The 13,697-nt window shown below is 24.1% G+C and overlaps 1 protein-coding gene across 1 annotated transcript; it reads right to left on the bottom strand.

Annotated features, from left to right (window-relative positions):
- Window positions 1-1,647: 1,647 nt before the first annotated feature.
- LOC129619056 (synaptic vesicle 2-related protein) lies at window positions 1,648-12,629 on the bottom strand. Its single transcript, XM_055534134.1, has 9 exons — window positions 12,538-12,629; window positions 3,894-4,090; window positions 3,575-3,831; window positions 3,368-3,492; window positions 3,242-3,305; window positions 3,050-3,175; window positions 2,920-2,991; window positions 2,452-2,855; window positions 1,648-2,380 (listed from the first exon to the last, which is right to left on the bottom strand). The coding sequence occupies exons 2-9, from the start codon at window positions 4,060-4,062 to the stop codon at window positions 2,095-2,097; spliced, it is 1,503 nt and encodes a 500-aa protein (XP_055390109.1). The 5' UTR covers window positions 4,063-4,090; window positions 12,538-12,629; the 3' UTR covers window positions 1,648-2,094.
- Window positions 12,630-13,697: the final 1,068 nt, after the last annotated feature.

Here is a 13,697-nt window from a genome sequence, read left to right on the forward strand (position 1 = left end):
AATTTAAATTTGTGTGTTTCACATGACAATAATCGTGCAGCTTCCCTACATAACAAAATAAAAAAAAAATCTTTCTAAAATACCAACTGAATAATCTTATTATATGATTACAATTGTTAAAAAATATTCCTCATATACAACAACAATTCATGCCTTTAATATATTTACAAATCATATTAGTGTGAAATTTGAATTTTTAAGAAAATTATAATTGAATTTAAAAATTTAAATTAATTTTGAAAGAACATTTTATATGTATATAGAATGTTAAGAATATTGGAATAATATTAATGAAAAATGTTCTTAATAGTGTAAAAATAATAAAATATTTCAAATATTTTTTTATTATTAAAATTTAAATGCAAATTTACAATAAATGTTGAATAATTTTGCTCGTATCATACCTATGTGGAATATTGTAATGTTTTGAAATGAAATTCATTAGGTAATTTGAAAAAGATTTAAAATTTTACTTTAAAAATGATTTGGTCCAATGAATGAAATTAAATTTAAATTTTGAATTAAATTTAAAAAATTTCATACTCGTATGTACGTATTGTGTGTGTATAAATTCTTATAATACAAACTTTATATATAAAATATATTTTTAGTAACGTTCTAAATGCGAATAACAAATTTTAATATTAAAATTTTTATTTAAATTCGATTTAAAACAATTTATATTAGCCCTACATCTTAATAATGCTACAATTACATATTAACGCTACATATTAATAATGCTACATATTTTCTAAGTTATAAACCACAAAAAATTTATTTTGAATTCTTGCGCAGCATAATTGTATTGATTTCTGCTCCTGCAAAACTTCTTCAGTTAAAGTAACAACTTACGAGTAGTTTCAATTTTTATTTTATAGCTTTTTTTTTGTAAAGAACGCTTGTAAAATTGCAATTCTACAGGGAATTTTATTTTACAATTTGTGAATTGCTTTTTTGATTTTTAGTTAAGCTATTCCCATATTGAAATTAACTAACAACTTTCACTTTGAAGTTTACTATTCTCTTTTGAAATTAAAATTAAAAAGAAATTATTTTTGCAGTCTTATAATTATAAGACTCAGATTAGATATTAGATTATCTAAAGATATCATGACTCAAAAGCAAAATTTTGAATATATTAAATAAATAGAATTTCATTATCTATAAATACACTTTTTTAGTAAAACATAAAAATTTTGGAATCTTAGCATTTAGGAAACTCTTCTACATATTTGAAATCGTGTTTGAGCAGTAAAAAAATTTGTCAAAAATATGTTCATTTACTCCTGTTCTATTGAAATGTAATACAACGTCTTTCCCTTTGCAATATCGACACTGTTAATTAATTTTTGAAAGAATTTAAATTGTTCCTAAAATTTTCAACAGAATGAAAAACATTTAGAGAAAAGAATGAAAACTGATCCGTAGATCAAAAATATTTTAAAATTGAATTTTGTTTTAACAAATTTTTAATTTTTTGTTTCTGATTTATTGTAATTTTCATATTTGAAAAAAAAACATTCTTCTTTTTTCCAAACTATTAAGTTTTACTTATAAATTTAAGTTTACAAAATTCAAAATTAAAAGTAGAATACAAATTTAAAATAAAAATTCTTATAATATCTTATGGTTTTTATGCAATAGATTATTTTTTAAGATAAATATTATATTAACAATATAATTATGAGCTTAGCACCAAACTTACAAACTATTACTAACCAACTTTTTAAATACATAAATGAAAATTTACATGAACTCTTAAGTTTAAATATTTTAATTCTTACAATTTTATTGTAGTTAACCTCCAAATTAATTATGTGAAAGCTACTGAACAATATTTTAAATTAAATTTCGCCTGCACAATTATAAAATAATTTAATTGAACAAATAGATTCCTTACAATTATTGTCAGAATTTTAATTTAGAACAGAACAGCTTTTTCCTTAAATATAAATAAAAACATAAATTTTATGTTTTACAATAATAAAATTATAGATTTGACCTTAAATAAATTAAAAAGAACGTACACTAAGTACGAATTTTCTAAACTTATAATAAAATTTAACATTCAATAAAAAATAAAACAAACAATAATTACTCCACACCCTGTGTTTCATAGGGCAATAACATGCAAGCAATTGCTGCACATACTGAAAATAAACCATAAACTGAGACAGCACTCCAAAGTGATGTTTGAACAAGTACTTGAGCTACATAAGGTGTTGCCATTGCACCTAAACGTGCTAATGCTGAACAACCACCAACACCAATTGATCGTAATGCAGTTGGATATACTTCTGGTGTATAAACATATGCCGCTTGGAAAAGACCAGCAATAACACCACGTGCTATAAACATTATTAATGTTAAATAGGCTCGTCTAAAATTGAGAAAAAAAAATACAATTTTCATTATTTTCATATTTAATTAAATTCAATTTGAATTGCATACTCAGTTGTTGATGTTAACATTATAACGCAACCAGAGAATAATAAAAATTGTAATGCCATAGTACTTTTGCGACCAAATCGTTCAATTATTGCAATTGTTGCAAAAATTCCTGGAAATTCAGCTAATGTTGTCCATAACAAATCCATATAGTCTGTTGTTTTCAATCGTCTACATAATTCTGGATCGTTAGGATTAGCTAATGGATCATGTGCTAAAAGTTCAGTTGACATTAATACGAGACCGTAATAACAAAATGCACATGACATCCAAATAAACCATAAAAGTATTGTTGTTCTTCTTAAACCAGTACTTAATAAAGCTTTAACACTACCTCTAGGTCCTGCTGGTGGTCCATCTACTACGAGTCGACCTAAGAGCATTGGCTTTTTATTACTTTTTGCAATCTAAAAATATAAAATTGTTATTTTAGACAAATTGTTGGAATTTTAATGATTAAATTTTTTTTACATCTTCAAGAGTTTGTAAAGCTTTTTCCGTGTTGCCATTCGAAACATGATACCGTGCTGATTCTGGAAGCCACTACAAAAGAAATTGAGTTATTTAATGTTCAATTTCCTCTTGTATTCATAAAACGTACCGGAGTTATGACAGCAAATATAAATAAAGGTGCAGCTGACAGACCTAAAAGCCATCTCCAGCCCCAAGTCGGTTCAATTGCAAGAGCTAATGCTACTTCAAAACATGCTCCCAAAGCCCAAAAGCACTGAAATTAGACATATTCACAATAAAAAGTTTCAGATTTCTAACTGTTTAATGAACACAAACTTACATCTAAAAGAACCACACACTTTGCTCTTTGTTTGGTTGGAAGAAATTCTGCATATAACGTAACTCTTAAATAAAGAGAAAAATGATTTACAAAATATGAAAGTGTTTCTGGAATTTAGTAACTTACGATTGTGGAACACATCCAATAGCAAATCCAACTAATCCTCTTAGTAGTAATAACCAATTAAAACTAGGTGAAACAGCACTTAAGAGTCCATAAAGAAATAATAAAATTCCACATAATGTTATTGCCTATATAAAAAAATAATTACATAAGTCATAATTATTATTTAATCAAAGAATTTTTGATAACTACATATAAAATTTATCTTACAAATTTTCGACCATATCGATCAGACAGTTGTGTCCAAAATGTTGAACTTAACATCATTCCTAAAAATACTACTGTCGTAATTAAGGCTCTTTTATATCGGCTAATTCCCCATTCACAATATAAAGCTGGACCTAAAACACTAAGAATTGTCATTTCCATTGAATCAGCCATCCAGCATAAGCCTACACATAATGATAGTTTAACTTGAAACCAACCAAAACCTAAAGCATTAACAGCTTGCTGTACTGTAAAAGTATCTGTAAAAATAATTGTAAAATTAAAAGTGAAGTTCAAAACATATTATTAATTTAATTTTTACCATCTGGAACTACAGTTACTGATGCTAATTCAAACTCTGGTCCTAATGGTGTAATCGGACCGTGATTTTGTTGGGACAAATTATTACTTGTGTTATTATGTGTTGTTGGAATATTAATTCCAGCCATTTCCTCATATCCTCGTCCTATTCCAGTTCTTCGGACACCCATTTTGTCAAGTTTTGTAGATTTCTAAGTTCTTTAACGAAAATGGAAATCAAAAATGAAATTTTATTTATGAATGTAATAAAGTTAATTGAAATTAAAAATTTAATTTTTGAAATTATGTGAAAATTTGCAATTAGATCTTTAGAAAATTACAATTTTCCAGTATCACAATTTGAAAATTTTGACGCTGAATCTTGAGTAGTTTTAGCGCTCTTTTCAGTTTGTTTCTTCAAGAGGAACTTTGAAATCTCCTGGGACCTTACTATGTAATTCGATTTTCATAAAATTTTCGTATTCGGAAAAATGGTAAGGTAGTACCATTAAAATAGTCGAAAATAAGCAAATATTTGATTTAATTAGTTTTATTTAATTGTTGTGACACATTTTCTATAAGTTTTATAAAACGTCCAATACAGTCATTGAAAACTAATTTTAAAATTGCTTTTAATTGCAATTTATTTAGTTCTTATCATCTTAAATTAATTCTGTAATTGTTAAGGTTTAGTGTGGGTTTTCAAACACTATTCATAAAAGTAATATGAATTCACACTATAGAATTCTTTGTAAAATGTGCTATTTGCTATATTTACTATGTTGAGTTTAATATTATTGTTGATTGATCACAAAATTATTTGTCAAACTTAAAAAAAATTTTCAATTATTTCAAATTAAAACTTATATTCTTCTAATTATGAGTCAGAATTTCACTGTCGAGTTACAAGTGTAATAATAATTACGTAATTGTTTAATGAAATTAATCTTTTTGTTTTATTTTAAGCTCTTTTTAATTATTTAAGAAGATGAGCTAACGCGTGTGGTAATTGTTCTATTCATTGGTAGTAATACGTGACTGAAAAACTTGTTTTGTTTCTTGAACAATGGCGCTTTTAACTACAAGAGATTTTTCGTAAATATCTCATACCGGCTGAAATAATTAGCTTTTAAGTCATGAGCAAATTTAGAGAATTCTAAAAAAATTTTTGGCTCAAATTAAAACAGCTTTATGCTATGTCATGTGTATAAGGGTAGGACAAGGTACGACGTGTTTGCTCTATCTGAGAAAGAATAAGACTCGGGATTTTGGCTTCAAATTTCGGCATAGGCCATGTCAAACCTATCCAAGAGAGGAGGTTTAATTATGATAATTAGTAAAGGTTGAAAAATTAATTTAGACTCATTGTTCTCGTCATTGTAATCAAATTAGCTAACGTATATAATTAAACACGTTTTCTGGAATTTACAAAATTTTAGAAGAAATACCTTTAATATGGTTTTAACAGATTTTTTAATTCTGGCGGTATTTTCTTACACTAAACTCAATAAATGATTCTAACTTATCTTAATAGGTGCCAACAGAAATTCTATAAAATAACCGACCAACAATTTTTCTAACTTAATGTTTTTATGGTTGAAATTTCCAAATACAGCGCCAATAGGACTAATAAAAACAAATTTACGAATTATTTTTTTTTCTTTTAAATAAATTTGTTTATAAAAAATTACAATGTACCGGCACGCTAAATATAAACAAGATTTTACAATTCTTCTATAAACTAGAAAAACAACAACAATAAAATTTTCATTTTTTACTTTACGAAAACGAAGCAAACGAGATTTTGATAAATGTAAACATGTCATTATATCCGGAAACATGGTCTTTTTAGATATTTTATTCTCATTATTTTTATGTGGTGAGTGAGCCCTGAAAAATATCTGAGTATGAAAAAAAAATAAACTTTTTCTTTCAAGTTGTGTAAAAAATGAATTCAAACATAAAGTATTTTTTTTCTTTTTCTTAAAAAACACGATGAATTTCTTTGAATCAAATGTCAAAAAATGTACTACTGTAAGACGCTAATACTCGTATAACAGGGTGATCTATGAATAATCGCACTCTTAAAGAAATATTAAAATTCTTAAAAATCAAATTGTTATACTGAATCTATTTAATTATGTATATACAATAAAAATTACAGATGTTGTTTAAAAATGTTGGTTTTGAAGAGAAAATTCAAAAATTAATTTTTACAGGATTATGTCGGACAGCAAATAGTATATAGGTCCGCAAGATATGCAATAACCGTTTTAACATTTCGTCTTTTAATCACCATTGATTAAAAGACCATATTTCGTCTTTTAATTTAATTGAAAACGTTTAATAACTTTTATTATTTTAATATTTTTAGTTATAAAATTCTTCAAATGAAGCTTTCAAGAAGTTCCGGCGCACCTATCATCGTATATTGATATCGCACGAAAATGTTTGCTAATATTGGAAATGACATTTTACTTTTAAAAGGAAAACTCGTATTACATTATTCTAAATAAGGAAAAATAGAGGTAAGTAGGTTTGGTGACTTTATATTTTTACACTCAACATCAATGACAGTTATACAGAACAGTAGCTTGAATATTTATTGAAACTTTATGATTAACTAATAGCCAAAGTGAAAACATTTAAAAATCAAAATATAAATGTTTTCATTAAATAATTAAGTTGGATTTGCTAGAGTTAGCTGCCGAAACAACTTGATTTCGAAAAATCAAATCTCAGTCTAAAATTTTTTTTATTTTGAAATATGTGAAATTTCTTGTTAATGTTGACCTACAGTATTGTACGCGACGTACAACAATGGATTATCTGTAACACTTAGTCATCAAAATGTTATTTAAAAGTTTAGAAATCCGCCAATTTACAAAATTAGCAAATGTTACAAACAATAATTTTTCATTAGTTTATTAGCTTTTAAACTTTATCAAAATATACGAATCAAACTGAATTACATAAGACCCTGTACATTTTTGTGTTGTTTTCTTTTTTCACAAACTATATAACCACGGTTTAGTTATGAAGGTCTGTTTAGTTCATTGAACTATTATTATTATAAAAACTCTCTCAATAGGTGTTTATTTTTTGTTTTTGGAAAATATACGAAGATATTCAGCAATATGTGTGGAATAAGATAAAAATGCATTTTTTGTAAGGAAAAATTTTATGTTATTTTTTTTTGTTACAGTTGAATTGATTTTGGTTCTCTTTTTGATCTTTTAATGTTAATTTTCTTTTCTTTCAATTTTTGAAATACTTGAATCTGATTCGTGAATATTGTGAAGATAGTTCGTTCATACACTCATATCGAAATTTTATAAATGAGAATTTTACTTTTGCATACTAAGTAACGTGTTTCGTTTATTTTTCAGCGAATATTTTCTTATGTTTGAGAAAAATGTGAAAGAGAAAATTTTTAAAATTTTAATGAGAATTTGGATGTTCTCAATAAAAGAGAGAAAAATAATCAGAGAGCGAGAGAGAGATAAATTTATTTAAATAGAGCACAATTCATTTTAATTATTGCTATTAGCAACAGTAGAGATGATCTTATCGTTATAACATACAATGTACTTAAATACAAGTACTTTTTTGGCAACATAGTATATCCAGTCAGCATCCACTCCAATTTAGTATTTTTGTTTTTATTTTATTGATGATAGTATGGTTTGCTGCTGACAGTGCAGCACGCTATTGTGATGATATACATACCATATATAAATAAATTTTAATTGCTCTTAAAGACATTTACTACCCACGATTTTTAAATTTATTTTTTCTTTTTTTCCATTTTAAATCAACAATACTTTTAATTCGTAACAATATGTTGAAAAATAAATATAATAATTGGAAAAAATGAATAAAGTAGAGAAAAAAAACGTAACCTTTTTTGTGACAAGTGCGCATTTTGTTTCTTTTTTTTCAAGATGAATTTGTATACTTAAGTCTAAATTTAATATTGAAGATTTTGATGATATTTGAATGATTGTAAGACAAAATGTTATGGAAAGTTTCCTTATGAATTAATAAATTTTGTATTGGTATTATTGTGCTTATATGATGTGAAATCAATTTTGAATGTTACTATGACTGTTAAGAGAACTGACTGTTAAGAGACTGTTAACTGATCTTACATCAGGCATAATTATAATTAATTTTTCATATTTTATGTAATGGTTTCGTAATTGTGATTTGTGAACTATGAAGATTTCAATTTAAAAGAAATTATTTTTACTTTAACGAGAGGGTCTCATAATATGCTGTGTCTTTATTTTATATAATATGTAAGTCTATGTTATATGTAATGGTTCAGATTTTAGTACGTTGGGTGGAGTAAGATTGAAGCAAGAATATTATTAATGCACATAATTGATGATCTTTTAACTTAAGGTTAATAAAAATTTTTACTTTTACAATATTCTATTTTCGAATATTAAGAGTGTTGTATAATGAAATCACTACTTGTAATGAATTTGCAATACGAAAATATACGAAAATCTCGAATCTCATTATTTAAATGATTCGAAATACTCTAAACACTCATTATTTTAATATTTAAAGTTTAGATTTTGAATAAAAAGTTTGCTTAAGAATTCAAATAATTGGAATATACATACCATGAGTATTTGCTCAAATTAGGAAATTTGTGAATAACCACCGTTCATATAACATTATTAATGCCAACTAAATAAAATTGTAAAACTAAAATAATATTGTAGGAAGTAAAAATAACTATGGTAATTATTTACTTTCCAATTCTAAAACGATATTATTTTTATTTGGTTGGGCATTTATGCATATTATAGCATTTAAATTATGAGTATACATTTAATTAAATAATATATATGGTGTATATAGAGAAATTTTGCATTCCCAAATTAGTTACAAGCAAAGCATTAAAAAACAAAAATGTTTTTTTTTTTTGCTTATTTAGCATACGTGAAATTAATCCGAAAAATTTAAGTGACAGCATTAAAATATTTTAAATTGGAAAATTGAATTTAAATAATATTTTCATATTTTTTATTTTTGTGTATATACCTATATAGTTACCAATATAATAATATGTGTTGTAATTAGTAGCAAAATTTATCTATAATGAATAAATTTTATAAGACCATATACGTGTGTATTCTCATGTGTATTCCGGTATTTACATAGAAATTTCATACATAACTAAAAATATGAGAGTGACTTTAAAAATTTGAAAATTTTATTAATGAAACAATTTTAATCACTTAAATTTGTTTGTCCATAAAGTTTGAGTAATTGTTGAGCTGCATAAAACCATTTGGTATGTGATCATAATTAATTATGATTGTTACTTTTTTCTTGTAATTTCAGATTTTATTTAAATAGTTAATTTTTTTTTTGTTATTCTCATTACTGTTATGTGATGAGATAATTTTAATTTTAAAATTTTCATGAAATGTATTTAAAATTTATAATTATTTACAACTTTTAATTCTATCAAATTATTATTTTTTTTTTTCAATTTGAAATTAGGTATGATCTGGTTTAATAAATTAATTACATGTTGTAAAGAGCACGTACACTCATTAAATTATAAATATGGGTAAACGTTAAATTGTAAAATTCAATTAAATATTTTAATTTAATTTTTTGGATCATCTTCTTTATTTTCAATTAAATATGAATTCAAATTATGTAGATAATTATAAATTATATATATATACCTAAATTTCTTTTTTTCTATTATTTTATTTTGGTATATGGGAAACAATGCATAGCAAATCATGCAAAGAAAATCCAATGCAAAAAAACTTATTGTTAAAAGAGTCTCACACCCGTAGAAAACACAATTATTTGCAGTGCTATAGTATTAATTTTGTTTAAGGAATTGAATTCCTTTGATGGTTGAAAAATTGCAATGGTTAAAGACAGTAACAACAATAAAAATATTTAATAGTGTAGCTTAATTATAGGTCATATGTGTGATTATTTAATTTAAAAAAAAATATATAGGGGCATTGAAGCTATTAAAAGGGTAACTAGGATACAATAACTCTCTAACTAAAATTTTAATGTTAAAATTTGATTTTTAATAAAATTCATTAAATGTAATTGAATACTGTTTATCAAGTCTTGAAAAATTGCTTATAACAGTAAAGGCGATAAGTAATTCGATTTATTTGCAAATAATGGAAATTCGACCACTTTTAGGAAATTCATCAAGCTTATAATTTATTATGTATGCAAACATGTACTCATATAATCACAATTATTAGAGTAATGCAATTAACAATTTGATATTAAAAATTTTGTCTTGTAGCAAATCTTTCAATCAACATAATGCTTTCATTGCAAAAATTAAAAAAAAAAAAATTCGTACGCTATCGAATGATAAAACAAAAATATTTTACTTACATTTAAAAGTAGACCGAAATGTTTGTGATTCAACTATGTCTGTATACATATTGTATATATGAATGTAGATAGGGCCAATTAGTATACTGATCTTAATATCATTAATTAGCATCCGCAATTCAGCTAATATGTGAACTTTTTATTTAAAAATGAGGTTATAGACATTGTATACACAATATGCTTAACTTTCTGGTGACATTATATTCTATACAAGATATACAATAGCTAAATGAAATTTTTTATAAATTTGGTGTCCATTGCATGAACAACAATTTTGTATTCTAATACAGAATTTAATGTAGAGTATACATTTGCAGATATAATAAATTTATTCAAGATGATTTTTACCTATACCCATAAATAATAGTATAGAAAATTATATTGTGCATTAAAAAATTTTGATTTGTTTTAGGACTAGTTTAAGCCTGACTCATCCACTTTAAGTACTATTTTTCTTAAATACTCTTTTAATAGTCCGCCGTAGAATATGCCTTTCTTGGTAAGCAATAATAATTGCGGAAAACACCCACAAATGATTGTAAATCATTTGGGTTCACTACTTTGTGACTCTACCTCTATATTCAATATTTCTAAAATTTTAAATAAAGCGGTTGTTATGCCTTTTTTTAAAATGCTCTTTTAATTCAATTAATTCTTAGAAGTCTTAGTTGTATGGTTTGCGTAAATAATAAATTAAAAACATTTGAGCATAATTTTTTCACTAAAAAAAAACATTTTTACCCGTGCCGGCTAGACAAGTTTTAAAACTATAATATAACAGTATTCCTAATTAATGGGCAATTAAAATGAAATTTTAATTTGAAAACCAGTTTTGAAATATTTTTAAGCATAATATTTTAATATTTAAAAGTAGGTACATATACTTTACAAGACATACAATCACGTACAAAGTGTGTCAAATAATTTTGCTTGAAAAAAAAATACTGTAAAAAATGTTCAATCAGAAATCCATGAACAGTTTTTAGTGATTTTCATAAAAAAAATTTCAGTCCAAAATACAAGTAAACAGGTTACGGCCATATACGTTAGAGGCTTTTTTCTTCAAATTCATTTGTTTTTGCTTTTTGTACTACAAATTAACAATGAATACGGCAATATAATACCGTTTATTGTTATAAAAAAGACAATAAATAATGACAATAAATTTTTTTTTATAATAATGTACAGTATGGCATAATAATGTAAGAGTTTAATAAAATATTGAAGCATTGGGTTATTACAATAAAATTTTTTTTTAATACAGGTGTTAAAAATCATTGAAAGACAAAAATAAGCGAACCCAAACTGCCGTCAGACCCATCAATAGTGGGGGACTTTAACCAAACCTAAAGCGCACATGGATGGCCTTATACTCCTAATACTGGTCAAACGGGCTAAGCGTGTAAATTTTGCTCTTATTGAAATTAAATACGATAAAATTAGATTGGCTTTAAATCAAAATGAATAAATAATTATTCTATGGTTTTAGTTAACCAAATTGTTTACCAAAATACTTAAAATATGTAGGTAATAAATAACCTGCTGAAAAGTTGAAAAATAAACTACCTGAAATTATTGCTTAATATTTAAGGATTAAAAATTGCCTATAATGTGCTTAGGCTAAGGATAATATTATGGAAGGCATGAATTTTAACCAGGTAATATAATATTATTATAGGTAATTTGTAAAAGAATTCTTCAATTTTGTTGAAATTTCATTGCTATTATTAAAAATAAAATTATTGAAATAACAGTAATAAGACGACAAAGATATAGCACCTTATTCAGTTGTCACTGTAACAAGGACAAGTTTATTGTTTTCAGCAATATTAATTATCAAATTTTGTATTAATTATTCTAACATTACACTACATATATATATATATATCTAATTTGGAAGTATTTTTTTAAATTATATATCGACTTTTGCAGTTACGAACTATAGTTTAGGTCGGATTAACTACTGTAATAAATCAATTTTACTTACATTTCTTTTCAACAAAGATACTGAAAATGAATTTAATAACCATTTTACACGAAATTACCTAAGGAATTTTTTAAAAGTTCTTGCAAATATTCCTTATATATTTTAATTCGATCTACATCACGATATATTCATATGTATATAAACAGGTATATACAAAATATTAAAATAACTTGATTTAAATTTCTAAATGAATGATTTAAGTAAACAAATCTTTAAAATAATATTCTTTTTTCATTAATATCTTCCCGTTAATAATTAAGTATATGATATTTACCTTAATATATACTCCACAAGTATTCGATATAATTTGTTGTTAACTATGTTTTGGTTGTTGGTTTCCTTGCAAACTGATATATATTATAATATATCTAATAAATTCATATTGATCATAAAAATTCTTTAGTTGAGTAGATATTTACGCATATAGTATATACACATACACGCGTGTAATGAACAGCAGGTGAAAAATATTTCACCGTTTTTATTTTTCAATATAATTTCAATATATATACTTGTTTTTTATTTTATATTTGCGTACATATTATGTATACTTAATTGTAATCAATACTTATTATTAAAATATGAGAAATGAAATGAATAATAATGTATTTATATGTTGTATACTTAGTATGTATTAATTATTTACTATAACTAGTATAACCAGATGGTTTATTTTGTATATCGTACATTTTGTATAAAAATAAGAAATTTAATCCAATTATACGCACTTCAAATATAATTATTAAAATAATTTTTAAATTTAATTATATTATTTAATAAATAATAATAATAATAATAATTAAAATTACATATTATTATGTGTTGTAAATACTATTATATTGGAGGAATATTAAATACATTATTACAAAATATTTTAAACGTGTAATAATTATAAAAATCCGGAAGTCTTTCTACATTATATTAGATTTAATTTATGCATAAATGCGTTTACATACATACATAATGAATATAATTGCAAAAACATACACAATATTATATAATTATTAATAATTAGTTTTAATAAGTATAAAATTTAATTAAATTTTTGGGCGTTATGTTGCTGCTTATTTGCACTACTTGGTTTTGAATTTTTTAAACATTATTTTAATTATTAAAAAAAAAATTATAATTTTTTTTTTATTTATTAAATTCTACTTAATTATTATTAATTTCACTCTTGTTTATAAAACTGAATATATAATGTACACAAAATGTTTTCAAAAATTAAATATTTTAATTGAATTACGTTCATATTTTATTAATATATAAAAATATTATGAAAAATATAATAAAATAAAATTGGTTATAATTAAATTATTCTAGTGTAGTATTTTTACTACTACTTTAAACTACATACTAAAAAAAATTGATTTAAAATTAAAAAACAAGTTGAAAAAATCACACAGAAAAAAAAATAAAAGCTAAAATTTCACT

This window comes from Condylostylus longicornis, unplaced genomic scaffold (genome assembly GCF_029603195.1).
Source record: "Condylostylus longicornis isolate FDR11 unplaced genomic scaffold, ASM2960319v2 ptg000010l, whole genome shotgun sequence".
Classification (NCBI taxonomy): Eukaryota; Metazoa; Arthropoda; class Insecta; order Diptera; family Dolichopodidae; genus Condylostylus; species Condylostylus longicornis.

Coding starts and splice junctions, on each gene's coding strand:
- LOC129619056 (XM_055534134.1), bottom strand. CDS start 4,062: ATGGGTGTCCGAAGAACTGGAATAGGACGAGGATATGAGGAAATGGCT. Junction 3,306..3,367: donor ATTGGATGTGTTCCACAATC/GTAAGTTACTAA, acceptor TCTTTATTTAAG/AGTTACGTTATATGCAGAAT. Junction 2,992..3,049: donor TATTTGCTGTCATAACTCCG/GTACGTTTTATG, acceptor TTTCTTTTGTAG/TGGCTTCCAGAATCAGCACG.